At 46.8% G+C, this 27,706-nt stretch overlaps 1 protein-coding gene across 2 annotated transcripts in view; it reads left to right on the top strand.

Annotated features, from left to right (window-relative positions):
- NUP62CL (nucleoporin 62 C-terminal like) overlaps positions 1 to 27,706 on the top strand; it is a 325,577-nt gene that overhangs the window by 33,958 nt on the left and 263,913 nt on the right. For both annotated transcript variants that reach the window (XM_086964653.1, XM_086964652.1), the window contains exon 2: positions 26,259 to 26,553. In XM_086964653.1, the coding sequence (XP_086820779.1) occupies positions 26,270 to 26,553 (284 nt within the window). In that variant the 5' untranslated portion in view covers positions 26,259 to 26,269. The remainder of the gene's footprint in view (positions 1 to 26,258; positions 26,554 to 27,706) is intronic.

The following is a 27,706-nucleotide window of genomic DNA, read 5'->3' as shown; positions in this document are numbered from 1 at the left end:
GTCAATGGTTTAAAAGTTAAGGCCCTTGCTTCTATGCTGTGCAGACGCTTGGATTTCTGTTCTTTGATGAAGTAATAAGAACCATACTTTCTTTCATGAGACTCTTGGTTGTCACAGTCCTCTGATGTCCTTTATGTGACCTTCTGCTGAAATTTTCTTGGTATGACAATACTGGTTCTGCACATTCCTTTCTTTCCCTTTCCCAGTTCTCAATGTAGTGCCTATATGTTTTCCTTTTCTCTCCATTTGTCTGTTTGATCATCTGCAGGAATCGGCCATTATCCCTCCAGCCCTGTGTGAGAGCAATTTACATCGACTTTCTATGGTAGGAGTTTGCTGGGCAGCATTATTTTTTTTAATTTTAAATTTTTTAGTCCGATCACCAGATAAATAGTGTGCTTTAACACATTACAACTATCATATTAACCAGTTGACACATTAGTAGACATTGTCGTGGCTATACAACCGACATTGCAAACATTGTACAGGGATATACAGACATTCCTCACAGATCTTCTGCCCCTGCCTCTCACCGTCTCATGTATCCAAATACTCGTAACTGCCACAGGAGTACATAAACAGTTGTTCGCATTAGAGGTTCCGCATCAGCGGGATGACCGAACAACATTCAGGCACCAAACGTTTGCTTGTGTGTTTTGTAAGTATGTCATCAATGGCTCCCAGAAATCTCTGGGTCTGGAAGCCAGTGGTATCTCCTCTGCATAGGCCTCCAGTGTTGTTTTGCAGTATTTCATATCTATTATCCAGTCCTTTTTCTGGGTGGCCTCTTACTACCCCACCTAATCTCTATTCTGCGTTTTGCCAGCAGCAGCGCCACTGCCAGGAATTTCCTGCGTGTAGCATGTTTGAGCTTATAGATTCCCAGTAGACACGTCTGAGGCGTGTTCAGGATATGGTCCACCAGCATGGTCTGTAACCCATCAGTGACCGCGTGGCAGTAGGCTTGTAGGTCCCGGCAAGACCACGCCACGTGCAAAAAATCCGCACCAGCTGAGCCACAGCGGCAGCAGAGGTCAGTGCCCCTGAGTCCCAAGTGGTGTAGCTTTGCGGGCGTGTAGTAGGCCTGGTGAAGGAACTTGAAGTGTATTAAGTGTAAATTACAATTAGACGTTGAAAGTGTGAGCTGCGTGCAGCTATATTGCCAGTCTTGTTCATCTATTAGTGAGCCTAGTAACTTTTCCCATCTCCTCTGCCCATTCTCGGGCTGTGGTATATAGTCTTGTTACCAAGTGAGTGCGTGATGGTGCTATGAGCAGTGCCGATTGCTCCGGTTCCTCAAGAAACGTGCGTAATAGTGCTCTCGTGGCCGCACGAAAGCGCAGGTATGCAAAATGTTTCATCGACGTCTAATGTGCACAGAGGGCGGGGTCTGACCAATTAAGAAATGTGTTATGTGGGAACTCATGGCCCATGGTTCGCAAGCCCATTTCCTCTAATAGTGTCTGCATTTTGGGTTCTTGCGTCACTGTGAGCTTGGGGTGTTGTGCTGTTGAGAGGGCCCGCGCATATATTGGCAATTTATCTGCTCTTCGCGCCAGTGCATGCCACGCTCTCGAGGTGTTCTTTGCCGTGTGTATCGTGTATTTATGGGCATAACGTATGGGCTCAGCCAGGAGCGCCAACAGTGATCCTGGGGATACGCTGTCCTGTTGTACTGCGACGTGTGGTATGTAATCATGGGGCCGTGTCCAATAATGTGCATGCTGGACTTGGGCGCAAATGTAATATAGTTGTAGGTCAGGTGCCTCAAATCCGCCCAGATGATATGGCTGTGTCGGGACCCTCCAGCTCACTCTAGCGTGACGTCCGGCCCATGTCCGCTTTTGGAGCACTGAGCGCAATTTAAAGAAAAAAGCATTCAACAGCCAAACGGGGACGTTCCAGAACAAATACAGAAATCTAGGTAGGATAATCATCTTAAAGAGGGCTATTCTGTCGGCCATAGAGAGGGGCAGTTTAATCCACCTATCCACTTGCTCCTCTAATCTAAGCAGTGCCTTTCCATAGTTTTCCCTAACTACTATATCTGGGTCTCTATGGACCCATAGCGTCAGGTACTTGACCAGGTCAGTGCACCATTTTAAGGGATAGTCTAATTCTGGCTCCGTGGTAGTGGTGGTGAGTGGGCTCACCACAGACTTATCTCAGTTGATGCTGAGGCCGGCGTAATGTTCATATTGGACATACTCTCTACTGAGCGGGTTTAGGTTCCTGTGCGGGGGTGTGGTGTATAGAACCATGTCATCTGTATACAATGAGATGCTAATCGGTCGCAGAGTAAATTGCAAAGCAGTGTCGGAGTACTTCTGGCGAATCTTGCAGGCCAGGGTCTCAAGTATCAAAGCAAAGAGCATGGGGGACAGCGGGCATCCCTGCCTCGTACCTCTAGTGATGGAGATGGGAGCTGAAGTTAGACCATTAATACGTATTCTCGCCTTTGGTGTCGTGTACAACAGGGAAATCCATTTAAAAAACGGTTCAGGAAACTCGATTTTGCGCAGTGTCACAAACATAAAACCCCATTCTACGGAATCAAATGCGGATCCAGCTGATGAAAGAGGGAAAAAATCGTGCGGAGGTTGAGCCGTGGACCGCGTTGGCATGAAGCCTGCTTGATCCGGCAAAATCAGGTTACAAAGGAGTGGGTGTATTCTATTCGCTATTATTTTTGCCAGGATTTTCACGCCCATGTTAATCAAGGAAAGAAGTCTATAGGATTCACATTTCAGGTGGTCTTTGCCTGGTTTCGGAAGCAATACTAATAGCGCCTCCATAAGTGTGTCCTGTAGTGTGCCTTCGTTATACGCATCTCCTAACATTTCTGCAAAGTGCGGCACCAGTATGTCTCGGTATTCTTTATAAAACTCGCCCGGGAGTCCGTCTAGGCCAGGGGCCTTGTTGTTGGGCAGTGAGTTGAAAACCTCGATTATTTCGTCTTTGGATATCGGGAGACAGAAATATTTTCTGTGTGTATCGGACAGCCAGGCTAGTCCTATGTCTTCTAGGTAATGCCAAACGTCCGAGATTGGGGGTGTTGCACGCGCCGTGTATAACTGTGCATAAAAGTCAGTGAAACTAGTCAATATAGACGGTGTATCATATACATGTGTTCCGCACAGTTTTTAATTCAGTGATGTGTTTCATGGTGTGTGAAGGCTTAATTTTGAAGGATAGAGCCCTTTCAGGCCTACCTCCCTCACCATAGTTTCGCGCCACATATCTGCGTGAGAGGTATTTTATTTCGTCTGCAGCAAATTCGTTGCATCTATCAATGTGTTGTCTAATCTCGGCTAGGATAGAGTCCGCTGGACTCTCCTCGAATGTCCGCTCCAATGCCTGTATGTTGCTTTCGATCTTCCCCAGCTGTTCCCGGAAGTCCCTCAATATTCCCACATGGGTGCTAATGCAATAGCCTCGTATGGTCACTTTAAATGCTTCCCACAGAGTTTTCGCGCTCTGAACAGAGCCCGTATTGTGTTCGAAGAAGCTCACTATGGCCTGTCTCAGCCCCTCTCTGAACACCTGGTCCTGTAGGGCAGTGTGTTGCAATCTCCGGGTGAACTATCTTGGTGTGTGTGTTGGTACATCTAGTTTGAGCATGACCGGTGTGTGATCTGATAGTGTCTTAGGCATGTGCGCTACCTCTGTAGTCCAAGTTCATGCATCTTGAGTCACTAGCCAGTAGTCGAGTCTAGACCATGTGAGATGCGTGGACGAAAAGCATGTTCCCTCTAGTTTATCCAGGTTCCTCTGCCTCCACACATCCAGAATATTCCATTCAGACATCCCCCCGTATCACCCTTGCCGAGCGTTTGCCATATCTGTCTAGCCCAGTCGATCTATCTAGAGTTGGATCTAGACAAGTGTTAAAGCCCCCCCCCCCCCCCCAAATTATGGTGCATGGTTGCATCTCCCTCAGGGTCGACCAGAGTTTAGTATAAAAGTCAGGGTCGTCTACATTCGGGCCATATACATTCACTATGGTCAATACGGAGCCCCCGAAATTACCCTGTAGTATGACAAAACGTCCCTGGTCGTCCCGAAGTGATTTGAGGTGAGTGAAGAGGACTGTGCGTTTTACCCATATGAGAACTCCCCTGACATAAGACGAATAGGAGGATGCCAGTCTGAACGAGGCCCACCGTTTACCTACATGTTCCTGAGTGTCAGTGAGGTGCGTTTCCTGCTGGCAGGCGACATCTATTTTGTGTCTATCGAGATATGTTATCAACCTTTTTTTGTGGGTTGTGCAGGCCCTGTACATTCCAAGTGAGGAGGTTCAGAGGCCTGCGGTCTTTAGAGGGGCCACTCATCCTGTGTGGTCCAGCATATTGTCAATCCCCCATTTGCCTGCCGTCGGAGCATGTCAGTATCAAGAGTGTCAGACTTCGATCTACCAGTCGACGTTTTTTGTTCCCCCCCCCCCCCCCCCTTCACACTCCACCTCCCCAATACCAGTGCAGACATCCCTCAAAACATTCCTCATCTTGTCCCACAACCAACTGAACAGGAAGAACAAAAAATACAAGAATCAAAAAAAGACCTGTGCGATTCACGCGCGGGGGACAGAGCTGCCTACCCATTTCCTGTAACCAACGTTACATGAGTCCGAGCCCCTTGCTTCACAGTGTCAACTCCTCCACCCCTATTGTTTCCAACCATGTTATCTAGAGCCACGGGGCGACAGCATAGATTAGCAGAGCAGTGTCTATTTCAGATCCAGCCTTTGTGTATACAATAGTCCAAGCACGTTAAAGGTATAATAAATAGTCACTTATCTGGATACGTTTGCCGCTGCAGTCCCCTAGTGTTAACATTAGTGTCCAGATCTACGGGCTCTTGAGGCGCGCCATCATCCCACCGCCTCCCCACTGACCCCATGCAACACAAATACAGACTATTCCACGTCGGACAGATCGGGAGGTTCTCCGTGCATGCTTCTTGGAGATCGTCTCCTCACTCTTTGCTTCTTTTGCTTTAGGAATGCCTGCACCTCCTCGGCGTCGTTGACTATTCTCGTTTTACCCTCGGTTGTGATTTTGAGCCTTGTAGGGTATACCATCGCGTAGGGTATTTGGCTCTCACGAAGTTTCTGCTTTGCATTCATGAACTTCTTCCGTGCCTCCTGCACCGCAGAGGTGAAGTCCGGATATAAGGAGATGTTCATGCCTTCATGGGTGAGTGTACCTAGTTCTTTGGCTTTCCGTAGTGCAGCTTCACGATCGCTGTAATTGAGTATTTTAGCTATAATGGGTCTCGTCCTAGATCTGGTCTGTGGTTTTGGCGCCAGTGACCTATGTGCCCTTTCTATGATGAACACCTCTGAGAAGGTGTCTCGGCCAAGCATAGAGATTAGTAGGTTCTCAACATAGCGTTCCATTGGGCCAGTGTTGGTTGTCTCGGAAACTCCCATCAGGCGGATGTTGCTCCTCCTGGACCTGGCCTCCAAATCCTCGGTCTTAGATGCCATCATTACCAGTTGCTTCTCCAGCCTTGTTTGCCTCGTTTCCACTTGCGTCTGAGAGTTTTCGGCTTCGGAGATCCGTCGTTCCGCCATATCTAGGCGCTCAGCATGTTTGTCTAAGCGCTCGGACATTCTATCCACCCTGTATGTTAGTGCGTCTATTTTTCCATCAATGTTCGTGGGCGAGGTCTGTATGGTATGGAACATTGTCTGTATGGCTTCGTTTGTGACGACTCCTGCGTCCGATGTCTGTAGCGTGGACGGGGCCTGCGCGTCCACTCCGGCATCCTGTTGTTGTTTGGCCTGGTCAAATGTGATCTTTGGTTGGTTACGGTCCGGTTTTCCCATGGCTCTGTCCTCGCAGCCTAAAATGAGTTGGCGTGTGTGATCTAAATGGTGAGTAACTCCCAATGAGGGCAGGAGTGCACAACGGGCCAATGAGGGCAGGAGTGCACACCGGGTCTATATCAGGGGTGGGTGAGCGAAAAAGCTATGACGCTTCTATAAAAAAGACATATAGGGACCTTATTAAAGGATACCATACTACGATTTTTGCATAGAAAAAGTTGCATCTTTCTAATAGACTAGAAGCGGCAGCTAATATTAATAAAGACATTTTTAATATAGTTAAGGAATTCACCTCCCCTATTTCTTTAACCGCAAAACTCTCTCCCACAGAGCTTTGGGTCAATCAATTGGCCAGTTTCTTCGCAAATAAGATCATAAACATTCAGGCCTCTTTTTCACCTGTTGCCTCCTTAAGCGAGTCCAGCCCAAATTCCTCCCCAATCCGTCCCTGTTCTGAGAATCATTTGCTTTCTTCCTTTCCCCCACTATCCCCCCCAATCGTCATTGGACCTATTGCTCAAATTAAAGTCAGGTTCTCCGTCTGATCCCTGCCCTGCTAAAATCTTGGCCAAGTTGGCACATGTGATAAACCCTATCATCAATCCTCTCCTCAATGCCTCTCTCGAAACGGGTACGGTTCCCAGTGCATGAAAAAGGGCACACATTCTCCCACTACTAAAAAAGCCGAATTTGGACCCCATGGAGCATTCCAACTATAGACCGATCTCGTTACTCCCCGCTTTTGCTAACATTGTGGAAAAGCATGTTCATTCCACTCTTTCGAACTTCCTTGAACCCCGCGACACCATACTCAATCTGGCTTTCGCTCAAATTTGAGCACTGAGACTGCATTGTTGGAAGTCACGGAGTCAATAAAGGAAGTCCTGGATAATGGAGGAAAGGCGATGTTGGTCCTACTCGATTTGTCGGCGGCCTTTGATACCGTCCCTCACGGACGTCTTCTTGCAGGACTCCAGGAGATTGGACTGAGAGGGACGGTATTCAATTGGTTCAAGTCTTTCCTGTCAGATCGCCATCAATCAATATGTGCCCCCCCTTTCACTGCCACTGTTCCACCGCTGAACGTGGGAGTGCCACACGGGTCAGTATTGAGCCCCACTCTTTTTAATATTTATTTGTCTCCCTTGGCCGATCTGGTAGAATCTCACGATGCCCGGATTGTGTCCTACGCTGATGACACCCAGCTTCTTTTCACCTGCGATAAGAACATGGACTTCGCAGGTGATACCATCAGAAGCTGCCTTGAGGCCATCTTTTCTTGGATTCAAGTAAATCAGCTGAGATGCAATTCGGACAAGTCGGAGATCTTGTTTTTTGGCTGCCCTCCAGACGGCCTTTGGAAATCATGGTGGCCCTCCAATATGTACCCCTCATCTTCGGCTGCACCACTGGCAAAGAATCTGGGTGTTAAAATCGATAATGGCCTAATCCTCAAACCCCAGATTCTCAATGTAGTTGGTCAGTGTTTTGGCTTGTTACGAACTCTTAGGAAATTTCTTTCTTTTCTTTCCCTCAGCCATAGGAGGATTACGGTACAGGCATTGATTGGCTCCAGGTTGGATTATGCCAACGTACTATATCTGGGCCTGCCGGAATATCTTCTCATGCGCCTCCAATCAGTACAGAATGCGGCAGCAAGGGCCATTTTTGGCCTTAGCCGTAGGGCCCATACATCGGCTCTTCTGAACTCGCTCCACTGGTTGCCGGTGCGGAAACGGATTCATTTCAAGACTCTGATCATGGCCTTTAAGTCCTTACACGGCATTGGTGCCGTTTACTTAAGGAAAAGAGTACGGTTCTACTTTCCTTCTAGATCTCTCCGTTCCGCCTCGCAAGCACTGGCCATCGTGCCTGCAACCAAATGAGCACGCATTGGAGGTCGCTCATATAGACAGCTGGCCCCTCAACTCTGGAACAAACTGCCCTTTGCTCTTAGAACACTAGATAACCTGCTGTCTTTTAGGAAAGGGCTTAAGATCTGGCTGTTTAACAATAGTTTGCATGGGCTTTCCTAGACACTTCTCTGTTGATCTGTATAGTGCCGGGACACTCTGCCTGAGTAGCTGGGCGCTCTATAAAACAGCCAATAACATAACATAACAATCAGTTTGCTATTTCATTGGGTGCATATGTGGTACCGCTATCCCCTCTATGACTGTCACCCATCGTGCCTCAGCCTCTCTCTCTTGCTCAGCCACGCCATCAATCACCCGCCTTATCTCCAGTGTCATAGAGTCGCTGCTATGTGGCCTGGATTGCGGCTTTAGCCCTTGTTGTGCCAATGCCTGTTATTCTTGATGGAGGATTGCAATAGCACGCAGCTGGGAGGGGTTAAGATTCGCCCCCAGCTGGCTTTCTAACTGGAGCCTGTGCTCCTCAGCCTCCTCTATTTCTTTATTTTCCCATTGCTTCTTGTGTGCTATTATGTTTTGTGCTTTGTCTCTTAAGATTGTCTTGTAGGCTTCCCACAGTGTGACCACTGAGGACACTAAATTTGTGTTTTCCTTGAAGTATATCTCCGTGTCTATTCTAATTTCTCGGGCCACTCTTTCTTCTCGTAGTTCCCATGCATTGAGTTCCCATCCTGCCCTAATTCTATGAGTCCGGGTCTGCTACATCATTGAAGTCCCCTCCCTGTATGTGTGTGTTAGACCCTGCTTCCAGCAGTTTCTCTTTCACTTATCTAGCGTTTCTGCCTGCAGGTGTGGGGGAGCATAGATGCTAATTGTGGTTATATCACGTCAGTCCCATATTCCTTTAACTGCTACATATGTTCTGTTAGGGTCTATCCATGTGCGTTCTATTGTGAATGGGGGAGTCTTCCTGATGAAAATTGCTAGACCCCACAAGAACTTGTCGTAAATCCAGCATGTCAAAGTTTTATAAGCACCCTTTCCCAAGAACACAGTGTGTGCCTCTCAAGAGTGTCTCCTGGAGGAGTATTATGTTGAGTTTTAACCTTTTGAGATGGGCGGCAACTAGGCCTTGTTTAATTTTGTTCCCATTAACGTCCCATGTTAGTATGGAATATTTGCCTTGTCCAGAGGCAGTCCCTCTACTCATTTAAATGCTCTAAAACTTCAAGTGGTGTTCTCTGATCCCACATGGTCATCTTGTCGCCTTCTGTGTCAGTGTATCTCCATGCTACTCTGTTTGTGTCCTAAGTGTACCCCTCTTCTCCAACGATTTCCTCACCCTCTCTCTCCCCCCCACTCTGCTTCTTCTCCCACGCACTTACCCAAATTCGCCAACATGACAGCTGTGTCGCAAGGTGGTTCAGAACGGCTTGCTGCTCACCCTCTCCCAGTATTTAAACTCCCTCCCCTTTTAAAACTCTAGTGATACCCCACTCTGATTGCTACCTGTAGGGAAGAAAGGAAGAAAAAAAACTGGTTGGGGTCAGCAGTCACTCTTCTTTGTGGCTCTGGACCCTTCGAAGGTTCCGGCCTTCTCCACTTTGTCCACTGGACTCCGCCTGACCCTGTAGTCCAATCAAACAGTTCCATCGTCATGTTGCAAACCCTTGTCCAGCTCCTTCTGTATATGTGCAGACTGTTCAACTTCCATGTTATAAATGAGTCATTAGTTGGGTGTTCCTGCTCTGAATCAGTAGATTGGGCATAGTCTAAAAGGTCAGTCGCGAACACCCCTCTGCAATGCACATGTAGTTTCCTGCCTACGCTTGTATGGGTGACTTTCTCTATGCCTGAGGATAACCCAAGATTTAATGGGCTCCGCTGAAGGACTGGGTTCTTTGGACCCAGCGGTGCCAGGGCACAACACCTGAAACCTTCGTGGGTAACCTGCTCCGGCGTACAAGTCACAGAGACACGGGACACTTCCTTCGGCGTCAAAGAGTCAAGGTTTATTTACTGCAGGGAACACAGAAGTCACAGGAAGTACATCGAGTGTAGTTCGGGGAGACTGCTTCAAATTGTATTTGTGGATCGCTCCTTTTATACAGTTTTTACCCATAGGATAACATGATACACAATAGTTTACAACCTGGTTCCCACAAGTCGCTCTCAGAGGGGTCGCTTAGATCACTTTGAAACACACAAGATCCGGAACATAAGTGCGGAAACATTTGGCGATTCCCAACTGTAAAAACCCATCTTCCCACCATTAGCAAATTCCAATCAGCAGTAAAGTAGATCGAAATAGGAACGAAGACAGGTGCAGAGGAAGACGGAGACAGTAGGGAGATCGGAAAGGGTGTAAAAGGGGAGTGTCGAGAAGCACGAGATACAGGCATCAAAGGGACGTGCCTAATGAGATGCACGACTGAGACAATAAGCCCGTGCGGCAAGATGAGCCTCGAGCGGCGCCATCTGCCTTACAGTAGCATCCCCCTCGTCATAAAGACACTTACAAAGAACATGCGTCTTCCGCCATATCTTGGGAGTCCCAGGGTCGCAAAGCGGACAGCGTCCGTTCGCTGGCTACTTGAGGGCAAGAGACAAAATGGATGCCGTATCTAAGATGGAACCCGTGGGTACAGATGACAAACCCACATAACAAACGAACGGTTTAAGTTAGCACAGCGAAACTGCGCACACTTACAAAACTCGTCATTTGCGGTTCATAGATACTAGACTCGACCATATTCGTGCGAGTTAAAAACACCACTTACAATTGTCACGGAACCTCAGACGCTCCTTTTGCCCTCATGTAGGCAAGCACTAGTCGGAATCATACTTGATATTCATCAGACCATCAAGATGTCGTTGTAGCATAGCTCTGTCCAACCGAGTCCCCTTGGTAACAGATGGTTGTCTCATACACGTTGTAGCACAGAGGCCACATAAGGCAGGACCACACTGCACACAAAGGCAACACGTGAACAGGAACACTACCACAACCCCGATGATCGTCAGAATCTTCCAACCCCAAGTCGACATCAGGCCCCAAAACCAACCGAGTAGCGTCCAATCCCCTACATCCACGTGTATGGATTCGGAGATCTTGTGCAACTTCGAGATGGCTTGATAGACAGTAGGAGCATTATCTGGAATGAAAATGCAACAGCTCGAATGGATCACTTTACATACCCCACCGCGATCTGCTAAGACAACATCTAAAACCATACGGTTTTGTAATGTCATAAGTCTCTCCGCCTGAAGTTCTGTGGTGATATTACCAAGGGCACTGGCAGTAATGTTAGCTGTCGATTCTACCACTCGAGTCAAATGTCTCAGGTTCCTACTATTAACCATAGGTCCCCAAAACGGGAGGAAACCCTTGAAAAAGTCTCCTGCCTCTTGACCGGCAGTATCCTCTTCGCTAATTACGCCTCGTACAACTCTAGTCTTATGATAATCGGCATCTACAGTAAACGTCGGAGGCAACAGATTTGCAACAAAACATGAGCCCATGAAGTCTGCGGGCAACCATGTGTATGCACGATCATGACAGATGAAGTACGTACCCTTGGCAGCCAGAAGCACAGGGATCGGGGACATTGACAGAACGTAACTTTCAGTGCAAGCACTTACTCCAAGTGAGGCTTGCGAACCACGACCCACGATACAAAAATTACCAGTGTGGGGTACGACCCATATCGGAGGCGAGCTTTTAAGCTGCTTTTCATTAGTGAACGTACTATATTCCCCTCTATCCGGTGCCCTATAGGCTTGTACCTCTGCCTTAGGGATGAGAAAAGCATCATAGATCTCATCTTCCAAATCCTGTATTATCATCGATACCACCCACTGCCACGAGGTAGGACCCGGTTTGGGGGAACGTTCTGGAGAGGGGTGGAAACCTAGTGCGCTTCGAAGCATTGTTTGGAATGCTCGAGCTGACCCTTGGGAACTATACGGTAACACCAGATATGGAATTCCCTTACCCGTAGTATGTGGCATCAACCCACACACCCAACAATTAGTAGTGTTAACCACTAACTGATGCTGATGGAGGAGCTGGATAAAGGAATTGTTGCGGAATTCTACACGTCTAGCCTGTTCGTGTTCTGGTAACATATGAAAGGAATGAGGAGAAGCAGTAGAAGTAATGTTAGGGTAAGGAGTAGGAGTAGGGGTAGGAAGTAAGAAGTAAGACATAGTGTAATACACCCCACCCGCCAAAAATGCAGAAGCAGTTAAAAACAAAACAAACAACTGGGATACAAAACATTTCGTACGACTAAGTTTCTGCAGCTTGACTCTATATGCCTGAGCTCCTTCCAAATCATTCAGCTTCGAAAATGCCATTTCCCTACGACCGTCCGCAACGTTTCTTGACGCACTTCGTTCTGTGCAGCAATAGTCAATCCCCAGGAGTTCCTAGGAACCGACGGTCTTTAACCTAGTGTCAAGACCTACTGTCCAGAAGGAAGTACGCGTGCGGCCCTACGGCCCTCAATACACAATATGTATATATTAGCACAATATTTCTCAGCTGTGGAAGAAAAAGATACAAGGAAGAAGCTTGATATATATATATATATACAAAACAATTTTCAATGATACGAATGTTCAAAGTTGATCATGGGAAACGAAGATATTGCAGTTATCAATTTCAGCAAAGCAAGCAAATTTTTATTTGTCCTTAGTGTGAGATCGCAAAGAATATCGATGTTTCCCGGGACGTGTCTGCCCGTCGAACAAAGGATCTGTCGAAGAGACAGCGTCCTGCTGATCAGTTCGTTGGTCTGGTCTTGAGTCTCTTGCTGACAAATGTTCAACAGTGGCTTTCTGCTGCGCTGAGGGTTCTCCAACAAGCTGTGCGTCGCTAAAAGGTACAAACGCCGGCAATGTTTCTGTTTCTGTTGACGCAATGCCTTTCCTTACCCACGGGTCTGCCGACAAAGGAATAGGGACTCGCTTACAATGGGTAGCATGTACCCAATTTTTCCGCCCCTCAAGACGAACGGCAGTCCTCGTGGCCAGGAGCACCTGGTAAGGTCCGGTGAAGCGAGGGTCCAGATTGTTTTTTCGTGAAAAATTTCGGGTAACCACCCAATCTCCGGGCTGGAGCTGGTGGCCTGGACCCTCCGTCTGCGTCGGCAAGGCGTCGTAAACCTGTTGATGAATTAACCTCAGTTTAGCAGTCAAGTCATGTAAGTAATCAATCAACATCGGAAACTCAAGATCAGAGAATATTCCTGGCCTAGGAACCCCCCACACATTCGCAGGACGGCCGAACACTATTTCATAGGGACTGAGCCCTATTCGGGAGTGTACAGTCGCCCTAGTTGACAGTAATGCTAGAGGCAAAGCATCAGGCCACGAAAGTCCAGTCGTAGCTTGAATCTTCGCTAATTTTAGTTTAAGGGTGCCATTGTACCCTTCAACCAATCCAGCTGACTGGGGATGATTGGCGCTATGGAATTTCTGATTTATTCCAAGGCCCTTACACACACTCTTCATCACACTTCCAACAAACTCACTTCCGTTATCTGACCACACGACTCTAGGCATTCCATACCGAGGAAAGTATTCCTTCAGTAGGATTTTCGCAGTAGACAAAGCAGTATTGTCTTTGAGGGGATAGGCCTCGATCCATCGGGAGAATGCGCAAACCACAACCAAAACGTATTTCAGGTTATTGCATCGCTCCATATGGATGAAGTCCAATTGGATCACCTCAAAGGGATACAAAGGAGGAGCAAAACTGCCAGGGGGAGTTGGGGTTCCTTTGCCAGGATTGTACATTATACACACCATACAATTCTTCACCAAACGTTCAGCACACTTAGTAATTCCATCATTCTTCCACACATCAGCCAACAACTTGCAAATACCTTTCGCGCTAATATGTGCTAACCCATGTGCCATTTGCACAACGGCCAGTACATACGCATCAGGCAACATCCATCTTTTCTGATCTGACAAATCAATCCAGCAACCATTCACATCCAACCTTCCCGTACTTTCTTTCCACTTCATCTTTTCAGTGTCGGTGGCCTCATTCTGAATTGCTTTCACACTCTCTATAGTATTCTCACACATACTTGATTCTGTAGGCCACCTAACCGAATTCGTCACATACATTCGAGTGCTAAGGTTCCGGGCAGTCTCCTTAGCAATCTCATCTGCAAACGCATTACCACGACCAACATCATCCGTCACTTTACGATGCGCACTACATTTAACAATTGCAACTTGAGCAGGCAAAGTCAATGCATCCAAAAGATCGTTCACAAGCTGGCCATGCTGTATTTTCGTGCCATGTGACGTCAAGAAACCACGTTCTCGCCACAATCGTCCGAAACTATGCGCTACACCGAAAGCATACTGACTATCGGTGTACACATTCACACGTTTACCTTTTGCTAATACACATGCTCTAGTAAGAGCGATCAGCTCTGCAGCTTGGGCAGAATTCTGACTCAATCTCGCAGTCTCAACAACAGTATTCAATGTCACCACAGCATAAGCAGTAGTCACATCACCATTCGGCAATTTAAAACATGACCCATCCACATACAGGATGCCATCCGGGTCTTCCAATGGGGTGTTTTTAAGGTCCACACGACCTTTTGTTTCCTCCTCTGTCCGCAAGTAACAGTCATGTTCTGTTACTGCATCTGACTCTGCACTAATTGGTAACAAAGTTGCCGGATTTAGGACATTACAACGTTTTATCTGAATGTGGCTTGCCAAGAGCGTCAATTCGTACCCAGATAACCTCGCACTCGTCAAGTGCTGAGTTTTCGTACGGTTCAAAAGAGTATCGACTGCATGCGGAACCATCACCGTAAGCATATTATCCATGACCAATCCTGCTGATTGTCGGATGGAGACCGCAGCTGCCGCAGTTGCTCTCAAACAACTCGGCAATGCTCTAGCTACTGGGTCTAAGGTCGAGGAAAAATATGCACATGGACGTTGCTTACCACCAAAAGGTTGCGTTAAGACGCTTAAAGCACAACCTTCCCTCTCGTGAACATATAACGTGAACGGTTTACTGTAATCAGGGGTACCTAACACAGGAGCCGAACACAATGAATCACGTAATTCAGAAAAACTTTTCTGACATTCTTCCGTCCATGGTAAAGGAGTCGAAACATCCTTGCACGTAAGAGCCACCAATGGTTTCGCCAGCAATGAAAAATTAGGAATCCACTGCCTGCAGTACGATGTGATACCTAGAAAGGCACGCACATCTCTTTGGGTTTGTGGCACAGCCATGCGCGCAATCGCTGCAATTCTCTCTGGGGTCAATCTCCTTCCCTCCTTTGACAATAAGTGACCTAGGTAGGTTACTTCTTGACAACAATATTGGAGTTTAGAAGGTGACACCTTGTGATTTAACTCACAGAGATGTTGCAGCAACGACACTGTAGCAATTTTGCAAATGTCCTGAGTATCAGCAGCCACCAATAAGTCGTCGACGTATTGGATTAAAGCCGCACCAACCGGCAACCTAAACGCATCTAGTTGACCCTTCAAAGCTTGACTGTAAATCGATGGACTTTCACAGTAGCCCTGAGGAGCGCGTTTGAACCGGAAGCTACGTCCACCAAGAGAGAAACCGAAAAGGTCCCTGCTCTCTTCAGCAATCGGGATGCTGAAAAACGCATTTTTCAAATCAATCACCGAAAACCATGAAGCTGTAGCTGGAATCAGAGTCAGTAGCGCCGTAATGTCAGGCACAACAGGGAATTGAGGAACCACAATTTTATTCACCTCCCGTAAATCGATAACAAAACGATAAACAGGCGGTTTGGTAGGATCAGTACGTTTAAGAATGGGCAGTACAGGACTATTGCACACGTTTCCCCGAGTTTCTTCAATGACATCTTTCTCGATCAAATCATAGATGATCGCTAACAAAGCTCGTTCACCATCAAGGGAGATACGATATTGGGGAATACGTGGCAATCGCACATTCGATTTCAACTGAACAACATAAGGGGAGATATCAAGTAGGCCCACGTCATTTGGACCCGTCGCCCACAAAGATGCAGGAAGAGAACTCAATTCCGGTGGAAGCTTATCGAGGGACAAGTACATGGGAGAGACTACCCTCTCTCCTAACGTAAGCTTTACACCCGCAGGAGAACAATACAAAGTCGCATACAAGCGTTTAAGCAAATCCAGACCCAAAAGATTTTCGCCACAACCAGTAGACAAAATCAATGGAGCTTCGAGCTCACGTGGCCCAATTTTAAGGGGCAAAGGGCGCGAAACTGGATTGCTAACGGGGGCGCCAGAGAATCCAACGGAAACATTTGTTAAGCCAGACAAAGGTGCGCCAGGGAGTTTCGAATGCATGATAGAACTTTTCGCTGCACCAGTGTCCAACAGAAAAGGCTCAACGACGCCCGATGTAGCAACTGCGACGTAAGGCCCTCTCTGATCAACCGGAACTGATACCACTCCCTCTCCTTGTCTTTGGCTGTCCTAGTAATTACTATCGTCAGGTCCCTGATCGACGTAATAATCGTCTACATTGTACTGCGCAGATCGTCCTTGCGATGATCCACGTTGATCGAAACAGTTATTAGAATTTGATGAATGGTCAGAGCGATCATTCTGAGCACCACGACCTCTACCACGTGATGCGTGCTGTGCACCACCACGACCTCCTCTAGATGAATTACCACCACTACGGTCATTTAAAGCAGGACAATTGAATTTAATGTGTCCCTCCTGTCTACAATAAGCACATTGATTGTACCCTAATGAAGATCTCTGAAAAGATGAATCATTACGCGGCTGCGATTGATTCGATTGCGACTGCGATCTATTCTGCTGAGGCGCATTCTGATTAGAACGCGGCGGATATGCTTGTTGTAACAACACTTTAGTTTTCAGCTCTTTCGTCTTTTTATCGGCACGGTCATTTTCCTCTTTTTCTCTATTTTCGTAATATTGTGCCGTAGCCAATATCTGAGCTGAGGTAGAAACGGCCCATGAACTTTCTGAATTTTTCAATTTATGGCTCAAGTCGGGCAATAAGTTCGATACGAATTTATCCACAAACAACCTCTGTCCACCCTCAGTACCCATATCCTGCCCACTATGATCGACGAATGTTTCCTCGAACCTCGTAAAGAAGTCTGAAACACTCTCATCTTTCTTCTGCTTACAGGCTGACAACTTGTCCCAATTTACCCTCATAGCTGGCATAAGCGTTTTCATTAATGTAATGATTCGCTGGGGAAGAAGTTCAATCAACTGATCGGGTTTAGTAGCAGCCACTTGTCCAGCGTCTGCCGCTGTAATGGCAGCCCAATCACCACCTAATTCATTCGCGTGATCTTGGTGACGAATCTTGGCCCATACCGGTTGCGGTACGACATTGCCAAACAACATGTCGATATCGGCCAGATTCATTATCGTAGCGTCTACGAGCTGCGATAATTCTTTGTAATACCCCGCAGGATTTTTGCGAGGATCAGGCAAAGTTTGTTTCACCTGAAGCACTTCCGATCGTTTCCAAGGGAGGTGTATCCACACTCTCTGGAAATGTGCTGGTATTGGAGCATTAGCATTAGTATTATCAGCGGGTACCCAAACTGGCGGAACTTCACGCATAGGATATTGGCCAGACCCATCTCGTTGTTCAATGTCCTCAACGAACAATGCATGAGGAATAGGAGCGGGACGAAGAGATAGCAACCGCTCAATAGCACGTCGGACATTAGTGTCGACTATCAGTCCAGTTGCGAACTGAAGCCGGAGTTCAGACAGGGCGGTCAGCACCTCGTCAGGCGCATTGGCCGCTATCTGATCATGTAAGAACTTGCACATTTCATCAAACACATATCTCTGAGTAGGTATGTTGAATTGATCAAACGTTTCGAGGACAACACGAGGTGGATTTCTAACAGGGTTTATCATCCAACCCATCGCCATATTGTATAGCGCAACACGTTCTCTATTACCAGGAAGCTGGCTACGTCTCTGTGGACCATCAGAACCTGCAGACCCAAAAACAGGTCCGAGCGACTGAAAGAAGTTTGTCGCAAGGGGAGAATCACGATTACGAGTAGAGGGAGAAGAGTAAGACACAGGACTAACAAGAGAAGGAGTAGAGACGTTAGCAGCAACAGGGGTTAACAACACAGGAGCAGTAGCGTGAGCAGTAGCGGGAACAGGAGTATGTGGAAGCGGAGGAGCAGTAGGAATAGAAATAGGCAAAGGAGCAGGAACAGTCGGAAGAGCAGGTGCAGGTTGAGGAACTGGTGGAGGAATTACAGGTGGAAGAACAGGTACGGCAGGGACCACAGGAGCTGCGGTACCCTGTACGTACGGAGGTGGCGACTTCATAAGATAGGACATTAAAGAATCCTCAACTGCCTCTTCCTTCTTATCCGACTCCGTAGGCAAAACAGGATAGCATTTGTCTATGGACATACGCTGTAATCTCTCAAACACTTCCTTATCCTTATCCTCCTTATCACGCTGAAACTGCTCAGCTTTCTTCACTATAGTAGCAACAGTATCTCGCTGACTACGTTTATTTTGTCTGATCTCTTTCTGTCGGGCTTCTTTGCGCCAGAACCGAAAGGCATCAAACATGGCCGGCCTTGATTTACGTTCGAACAACTTTATTTCCAAATTATCTAAGATCGACGCTTCGAAGCTACCGTGAGGTGGCCAACGAAGATCGCCGTCTTTCTTTGTATATTTGATCCAATAATCGTTAAAAGCAATCGGGCCTAGCCCATGTTTGCTATATAAGTCATATGTAGGAGTTCCAACCGGAGGTATCGGACACGAGTCCTCCAGCAGGGAATCCGCACCACAAGGTCTAAAGCAACTGAACAAAGTACTGCGACCAGGCATCTTGCACACTAGCCGAGTTTCACAAACTTCAAGGGTTACGGGATTTCGGGATTTACCAAGTCCCAGCAAAGAACTAAACCCTCGGTCTTTGGCGGCTGCAGTCGTCAAACAAATACAACAACAACAAAGTACGCTAGCAAAGTGTCACCGACAAAAACACTCACACAGCGTGTACAACAAAGACACCCGCTAAAGTGTCTACAACAAAAACACTCGCTAAAGTGTTTACAACAAAGACACTCGCTAAAGTGTCTACAACCAAGAACTCTGGGAGCGACCCACAAATACTTAACTCAAAGATCAATGGCGTCCTCAGGAAGGCCCGTCAATCGTCTCGCTATACCAAGGTCTACGCCAGGCGCCAAAACAGGTCTACAGTCAGGGCAGCAGTCCGTCGCAGCCGTTAGGAGGCGGGAATCTTCGCGGGAAAAGTCTTCGGGCCACTTATTTCGACAACAGGATCGATGAAGCGGGGTGCACCTTCCCTCGGAGATTTCACACGAAGTTCCTCACGATCGTCGGGCTTGGACCGGTACCACTGATGCAGCCCCACGTTGGGCGCCAACTGAAGGACTGGGTTCTTTGGACCCAGCGGTGCCAGGGCACAACACCTGAAACCTTCGTGGGTAACCTGCTCCGGCGTACAAGTCACAGAGACACGGGACACTTCCTTCGGCGTCAAAGAGTCAAGGTTTATTTACTGCAGGGAACACAGAAGTCACAGGAAGTACATCGAGTGTAGTTCGGGGAGACTGCTTCAAATTGTATTTGTGGATCGCTCCTTTTATACAGTTTTTACCCATAGGATAACATGATACACAATAGTTTACAACCTGGTTCCCACAAGTCGCTCTCAGAGGGGTCGCTTAGATCACTTTGAAACACACAAGATCCGGAACATAAGTGCGGAAACATTTGGCGATTCCCAACTGTAAAAACCCATCTTCCCACCATTAGCAAATTCCAATCAGCAGTAAAGTAGATCGAAATAGGAACGAAGACAGGTGCAGAGGAAGACGGAGACAGTAGGGAGATCGGAAAGGGTGTAAAAGGGGAGTGTCGAGAAGCACGAGATACAGGCATCAAAGGGACGTGCCTAATGAGATGCACGACTGAGACAATAAGCCCGTGCGGCAAGATGAGCCTCGAGCGGCGCCATCTGCCTTACAGTAGCATCCCCCTCGTCATAAAGACACTTACAAAGAACATGCGTCTTCCGCCATATCTTGGGAGTCCCAGGGTCGCAAAGCGGACAGCGTCCGTTCGCTGGCTACTTGAGGGCAAGAGACAAAATGGATGCCGTATCTAAGATGGAACCCGTGGGTACAGATGACAAACCCACATAACAAACGAACGGTTTAAGTTAGCACAGCGAAACTGCGCACACTTACAAAACTCGTCATTTGCGGTTCATAGATACTAGACTCGACCATATTCGTGCGAGTTAAAAACACCACTTACAATTGTCACGGAACCTCACCGCCCTGGTAAGGGAGTGGATTTCCTCTGTCTGGTGTATGCTTGGAGCTCTCCTCGCTGTCTCGATCCGTTGTGCTTTCGGTCTCATCCCCAGCTGCCACTCGTTTGTGGTTTTATTCCCATCTGTTCTATCTGTTTATTGCGGGTGTCGTTCTTCTACTCTTCTCCACACCACCTCCAAAGTTTGGAAGCAGAATGATCTATTTTCAAAGATGACCTTGAGGACTGCTGGGAATAAGAGCTCTGATTTTTGTCTGTACGTAATCGAAAGTGCGTTTTTGTTTTTGAACATCTCTGGAGTAGTCAGGAAATATCATTATTTTTGCCTGTGCGTTACAAATGTTTCCCCTCTGCCTTACATCTCTCAAGATCAAATATCTATCCTGGTAGTTAAGGAAGTGGGCGATAAGGGGGCATGGTGGTGCCCCTGCATGTGGTTTAGCGCAAAGAGCCCTGTGTGCCCGCTCTAACACAGGATGAAAATTGAAATGCCGGGATGGAGTCTTTCAACCATCCCCTCAGAATCTTCTCTGCGTCCGCGCCCTCAATCCTTTCAGGGAATCCAATGACTCGCTGGTTGATTCTCCTTGCTCGATCTTTCTGCATAGTCCACTCTGTCAAGGTTGTGCTTAATTCTAAGACTTCTTATGCATGGTACGGGTCATGTCCTCCACCTCAGAGATTCTGCTCTCTGCCAGTGTCACTCTTTCGGATAACTTGATCAGACTTCGGTTGTCTTTAGAGCAGAAGTCTTCCAACTGTGGGGCCCGACCCCCATAGGGGTCGTGGAGTTCTAGGAAGGGGGTCGCAGATCCCCCAGCTTTACTTGTCCCTGCAAAAAGACAGCTGGGATCGCTAATTGAGATCGTTATCAGCTGCTTGCCTGAAAGAAAGGCTAATGCGCCTTATCAGTTAATCTGCAAGTGTGAAGGATGCATCACACCAACAATCCAAACCATGGCATCCAAGAAAGCTTCTCTTCTGCACACAAAACATGTATTCAAAGGCGGCACAAACATCCCTTTAAATGTGTAAAACAGAGTATAGTCGGAACTGCGTCCTCTAAGAGCGAGGCAGCCTGATCTTGCTCTTGACATCTGATGTGTATATTGGGGGTGAGCAGGTCGCAGGTTCAGCCAGTACAGGAAAAACAGGTCTGTTTGTGACAAGATTCTACTGTGAGCTGTTACAACTCACTCTTTCATCCTTCCAAGGTCGACAATACAACTGAGTTTCAATAGGTTGGAATGGACAGACCTAAAGCGAGCACTAAAATGTATTAGTAATTTTACGAGTCATTTTATCTGAGAACTGTAGGTCGACTATAGATTAAGCTGTGGGACTGAAGGATGGATGGGTACACATTTAGGTGGGAGATTTTGGGGCAGAAGAGGGAGAGTTGTGTTCCGTGATTTTAGTAAGGAGCAAGCAAGGCTTTAGTCAAAATAACAATTTTTCCAGTGAAAGTGGTTTATCTCTTTCCTGCGTAGGACTTATCGGCGTGGAAATCCATCTTTCTGTTTTGGAATTTCAAAAGTTTGCGTTTCCCAGGACAGTATTTGCGTTTCTCATTTGTGTGAGTGCATGGCCACTACAATCGTGTACAGACCAGCACAGTAATTGTAATTTTGCCAAACTTTAAGGCTGACTATTTATCTGTTGATGTACTGGTTTGTGTGAGATAAAATAGCAGTTTGTAAGTAGCTGTTAGAAGGGTAACATTTGCTCAAATTGTAATATTAATCCTGTTCAATAGGGTTATTAGACTTTTTCCAAAGGTGGCTGCCAATCTTTTTTGGACGTTCTATTGTGTTTGTTTTTTGGCGTCCCATTTTTAAATGAGAACTGCAAATCCTGCGTGCCATTACAGGATGCCATGTAATGTTTAGGGGAATGATGCTTATTTGCCGCAAATTTGCTCTTGTTGCAGGAGTTTGTAGAGACAAAATATGACCAGTTAAGGATAGCACATTTGGAAGATGAGTTACATGGGTAAAAGTTGTTAGGAGCGTGCCTGTGTCTTTCACCAAAATAAAACTAATGTATTTCAAGCTCTCCTGGTACTGTTGTGCTGAGCTTATTTTTAAGTTCTACTATACACATAATTCCATAAATACAAGCCTTTCTACAACCTTCCCTTATGTATCTCTCCTAGACTTATGCAATACCTCATCTTTCTCCTTAATCCACTTTTAGACTCTTGCCCCTCCATCTCTTCTTTCTTTACTCATCGTAAACCTCCTAATGTTATGATCTCCAAATACACACTTTTTAGACCCTTCCCTCTTCTATTCCTCCACTATCCTTTTCATTCCATCTAACAGACTCAGAAACCCGCAGCTCAAATTCATTTAGTATTTCCCTATACTAATTCACCACTAATCCTTTTTGGGTCCCAGAATAGCGTGTACTCACCGAAAAGCGCCTTGACGCCTTGTCAGGGTAGTAAGCACTATATCAATGCAATTACAAGTCAAGGGTCCCTTCCCTTCCCTTCCAGTGACAGTACCACCTACCCCCTACTGCCACCATCAATAGCCCATGCCCTATGCCAGGCTGCCCTCCAAGGAGTCTCTAGACATGCTCTGACGAGTCTGTAAACATGCTCTGCATGCACCAGACATTGATAGACCCTTCATTCCCAAGTCAAAGGTCCCTTCCATCTGTCCCACTTCCACCTTCAATCACTCACCTAATGCCAGGCTGCCCTCTGAGGGGCATTTAGATGTGCTCTGCATGTTCCAGTCGTCCATAGGCTGGCCCTTCATTCCCAAGTCAAGGGTCCCTTCCATCTGCACCACTTACACCCTCAGTCACCCAGGTCCGAAGCCAGGCTTCCCTCCGAGGAGTCTGCAGACGTGCTCTATATGACCACGCGACCACAGGCCACCTCTTTCCCTTAGGGGCTTGGAACCACTAGCCCCAAGTAAGCACAGTGCCACAGAAAACAGGAGGACTAGCAACCCTGGGCTATTGTGCTTGGCTTAACCAAGCTACGTTGGTGCTAGGCAGCAACTTCTGAAGGGAAAAGGACTGGAATGCGCCGTATTTCATAAGAAGGTCAGAAAGGAAAAAAACACGGGAAACGTGCCAAAGGATGCCAGGTCTAACAGGGACATTTATGGTTGCCGATAGATGCTGAGAACCAGTTTCTAGAACATTTTGTCAGAGGGGGTCCTTACGTCTAAAAAGGTTTGACAAGGGGGTCTCGACATCAAAAAGTTTGAAGACAACTGCTTTAGAGGCATGTATGGCCTGTAGGGGCGTTGCATTATCCACAATTGAGGGAAGATATTCTCCCTGCTCATCCTCGGAGCGCTTCCTGTTTTAGTATATCTGTCCATCTTGCCCTGTCTCTGCTGCTTGGATTCTTTGTCTTTGGCCATAGTTATGGGTCACAGAAGGAAAGCCCACTGTTACTGTATCAGTGCAACCAGTTTAATCATGGGGTCAGAGGTATCTATATCCGTACGGGGCTGGGGTGGGGGGGGGGTAGTCGGTTGTTCTCCCCCTCCTGGGCAAGTTTCACTCTGTCAGGGCTTATGGTCAGGTAGTTCTTCCTTCTGTTGTTAATCCTGTATTTAAATGCCTGCATTCATGTTCTTCAGTGTTATTCTGTGGTATCTTTGGCCCTGTTTTGCTTTGGCCCTTGGGAGGCTATAGCAAGTCCAGCACCACTTCGTCAGTGGTGAATTCTCCCCAGTCCGTGTCCCCCTGTCTCTTCAGATGTTATAAGCCTCTTTGTAGTAGAGCACCAAAGGAGCGGGAGGACCTCGCCTTCTCCCGCTCTGTACCGGGGCAAGGATTTTGTCTTTTTCCCCGTATGTTGCAGCTGGGTGGGTGCCTCCGGGGTTCAGGCAGTTAACGTGCAGTTGGCCTCAACTACCTCCAATCAGTCTGGGCTGCTAGGGTGCAAAGGGGGAACTCCTCCCTGGTTTCTATGGGCTGTTACAGGGGTGTTCAGTAGAGATCCAGGCCTGATCTGCCCCTCAGCATGTGATTCAGGCCTCCCTCATTGGGGCTTCCCATCCGAGTTGACCATGGGCCCTCCCTGGCTTGGGGTAGCACTTTGCAGGGTTTTACAGTAAGTCCAGATGCGAGTGCTCTGTACCTTTTACAAGGACTCACCACCTAGCCCGGGCCTGTAAGGCCGCACTCCTGCTGTTACACTGATATGCTCTGCCTCATTCTTGGTGGGACATTTATGGTCTGACATTCTTCTTGCCCAGCGTGGCTGCCACCCTAGTTCTCCTCACTTGAGGGATGAATCTCCAAAATGCAGACCTGTTGTGCAGCGCCAGTAGCCGTCCCCCTTCCGTTCACGGTCCCTCCTTTCCCACTTCGAGAATCTCCAGCATACAGTATAATCCCCCAGCCACTTTGCCTCCTTGCCTATGGAAGCAGCCCCCTGGGATCGGGCATCATTTGTATTCGGGGGGGGGGGGGCCTGTGTGGAGGTCCTGGGTCCGGAAGCAGTCACCCCACGGTTTTGGTGCCTCTGCAATCTTTCTCTGCACCTTTAGCCTGGCTGGGATCAACTCCTCCTGTCTTGGTGGTAAACTCTGCGCTCTTCCCCCGGGCTCCAACCAGGCACCCCATTGGTTCGAATCCAGCAGGCCCCCCATTGCTCGTCTACACATCCGGGTGAGCGCAGTCCTTACTTGTGTGCTGCGGTCAAGGAGCTGGACGGTCTCTTTTGCTCACTGGGCCGTCACCCTGCGACTGCTATCTTGCCAGCTGCGGTTGGTGCCTGGTGCGGTTTCTTCCACTCGATCCTCTGCTCACTTCTCTTGTCAGGAACTACTTATGTTTTGGTAGCTGTCTGGTGGGTCAGATGCCGCCTTGGGAACACAATTTAATCACGGATGAAGTTATGGACTGGTGGAGGCAGTGTAGCGAGCTGCTAGTCGGCCATCTTGTTGGCCACGCCTTGAGTGTGTGCCCACTCCCACAATATTACATTTTCACTATGCTTAAGTTCTTTAAAAAGTCAAGGAGAAGGATTCATTCCTATAGAATTGGGAGCCAAACACAGCCTCATCGTAATGCTTTAAGCAAAATCCATGATAACTTACAACTAAAGGTTGTTTTTGCGCTACAGATCATTTTATATCTATATATTACATATTAACCTTATATGAAGGAAAAGCAGATTAGGCTAAAACTCTGTTTGCTCAAATGATCTTTAGTTTGTCTGGAATTTTCCATACTCTGTCAAGTAATCAACTGTTCTATCTTAATAAATGTATGTGCTGGCTAAATGCATCATATATAAGAAATGTGAATTGCTAAGCTTTCTGGTGCTGATATATGGGATCTAGAAGTTCCTGGCTTTCATTTCTTTTAAGAGCGTCCTATTAGTATCTCTTGTAGTAAACTCTGTGTACTCTTTAGGGCACAAGATCCTAATCACGATGATTTCTCTTAATGCATCCATCCGCTGCAAGGATTTGCATGAACGTAAATTTGAATTCCTACATGGCATATTTTACATTTATTTCATGCAGTGAATTGCGCACCATTCAGTGGCGTAGAAATTGACACCCCTTATTAAGCACCAAGAAACAATTCTGTCTGTATTGTGTTTTAAGTGCATTAGTGTAATTTTTCACCTTTTATATATTTTCATACCATATTAAGTGTATCAATGGAGGCCTTGCTGATGGAATAGAAGGGATGTTCTACTCACTTGCAACTGACTTAATTGAGCAGTGGCTTATTGATGTCTCAGCATTGAGAGACTACCACTGTATAAATGAAACATTGCTAGGAAAAAATGTCTCCTAATAGTCCTATATATTAAAGTAGGAAAAGAACTTGAAATGGTGCTAATGTCTCAATTGTATAAAAGTAACATCCATTTGAATGAAACCTAGTATGGAATTATATTTACAGAGCATGACTGTGAAGTATTATCAGTGTATTGCAATTTCTGTTGGTGTACAGCCTTGACAAGGCGAGAAGATGATGGTCCAATCTAGATTTCCCTGAGTATGCAATTACGGACAATGGGGAAGGTAGTACATGCTTGAAGGCTCTCTTGATGCACAGCATTTCATTGTTCCACACAGAAAAAGTAGCTGCGCTGTTTACGATCTGGTGAAATCTTAAGGACAATATCAGATTGAATATTTTTCAGATTTTTATTTCAGCTGTGTTTCTAAACTGTTATTTTCTTTCCCCAGAGTCGTGCAACATGAGTGGATTTAATTTTGGTGGTACAGGGGGTACAGGTGGAGGCTTTAGTTTTGGTACTCCAAAAACAACGGCCACTGCTGCTACGGGGGGCTTTTCCTTTGCTCCATCTGGTACCTCTGGGGGGATCAGTTTTGGAACGCCGACACAGAATGCTACCACATCTCAACCAGCAAGTCTTTTCTCTATGGCTGCTCCTGCTGCAGCCACACCAAACCCTGGTTTCAGTTTTAGCACTCCAGCGACGTCTACACCTGCTTCAACAGGAGGAGGATTTTCTTTCGGGTAAGAACTTCAAATGTTGCAGGTGAAGAACTAAATGTTTTCATGGGCATTTTGATCCACTGAGAGAGAATATGAATGTGCTCACCCAAACCCTTGAAGTGAATACTTAGGCGATATTCTCTAGTCTGTTCTCTATCCATCAGAATCGTTACGTTTAGAGAATTTCTTTTCCGTCATTATGCTGTAACCACTGAAATAGGTTTTAAATGTTTTCCAGGCACAAAGTTTGACATTATAAACAGATGACTACATTCGAACTTTAAAAAGGATCCTTTTTGTCTTCAGTCTGGCACAGTGATGATAGTTAGCTTTCTCTCGTCCTAAGTTATTGTTGTTCTCTAAAGAGAAACTCACTTTTCTTTATCAATATTTTAAAAAAGCGAAGTTTTTGTAGATACAATAGTGTTAGCTAGTATGACTGATCAAGGTTTCCAACCCATAATCAAAAACTGAAGGTAGGAGAGATGTCAGTTTTGCTGCGGTTTTCCACATCAAAATTTGCAGTTATGTTTTGTATATGGGATGTATATCACAATTCATATTTCCTAACAGTTGATAATTTTAAGGTCACGCTATCATCATCATGTTTCCTTTATTTCGGTTCCATAGAACCATAAATGGTATACTGGAAAACATTTAATATCAATACAAATTCATTTTTAAAGAATAACATTACTCATTAACAAGCATTTGCAATGGAATAGGTCTCGAATTTACGCAAGTTTGAGCTATTGACTTTGCCAATAACAATGCCTTTTATGTTTGTTTTCGTTTTTAAAATATAGATAAAAGGCAGTGTCAATGCCAATAGCTTAAACTTGCGTAAATGCGAGACCTCTTGAATTGCAAATGCTTTTTAGGTCGAGCTGATGTGGCATTCATGCGAAGCATGAATGCATCAGCTCGACAACTTATGCTGCCCGTATTTAGGAGAGTGGACAGCTACCAGATGCGCGCTTTGACGAGGTCGGATTTCACCTCGGGAGCGAGCGTCTGATAGCTGCGCATGCGCGGTGCAAAGCCCCTGCTCACACACACACACAGCCAGCCCCCACCCCTCTGCATGCACGCACACAATACACAGGCGCGCGCACGCACACACACACACACACACACACACGCTGCCGCCCCCCGCCCCCCGCCCCCCACCCCC

The sequence above is a fragment of the Lissotriton vulgaris genome, chromosome 4_1, assembly GCF_964263255.1.
Source record: "Lissotriton vulgaris chromosome 4_1, aLisVul1.2, whole genome shotgun sequence".
Taxonomy (NCBI): domain Eukaryota; kingdom Metazoa; phylum Chordata; class Amphibia; order Caudata; family Salamandridae; genus Lissotriton; species Lissotriton vulgaris.
The sequence above is the reverse complement of the archived record's forward strand: the minus strand, read 5'-3'. Positions and strand labels throughout refer to the sequence as shown.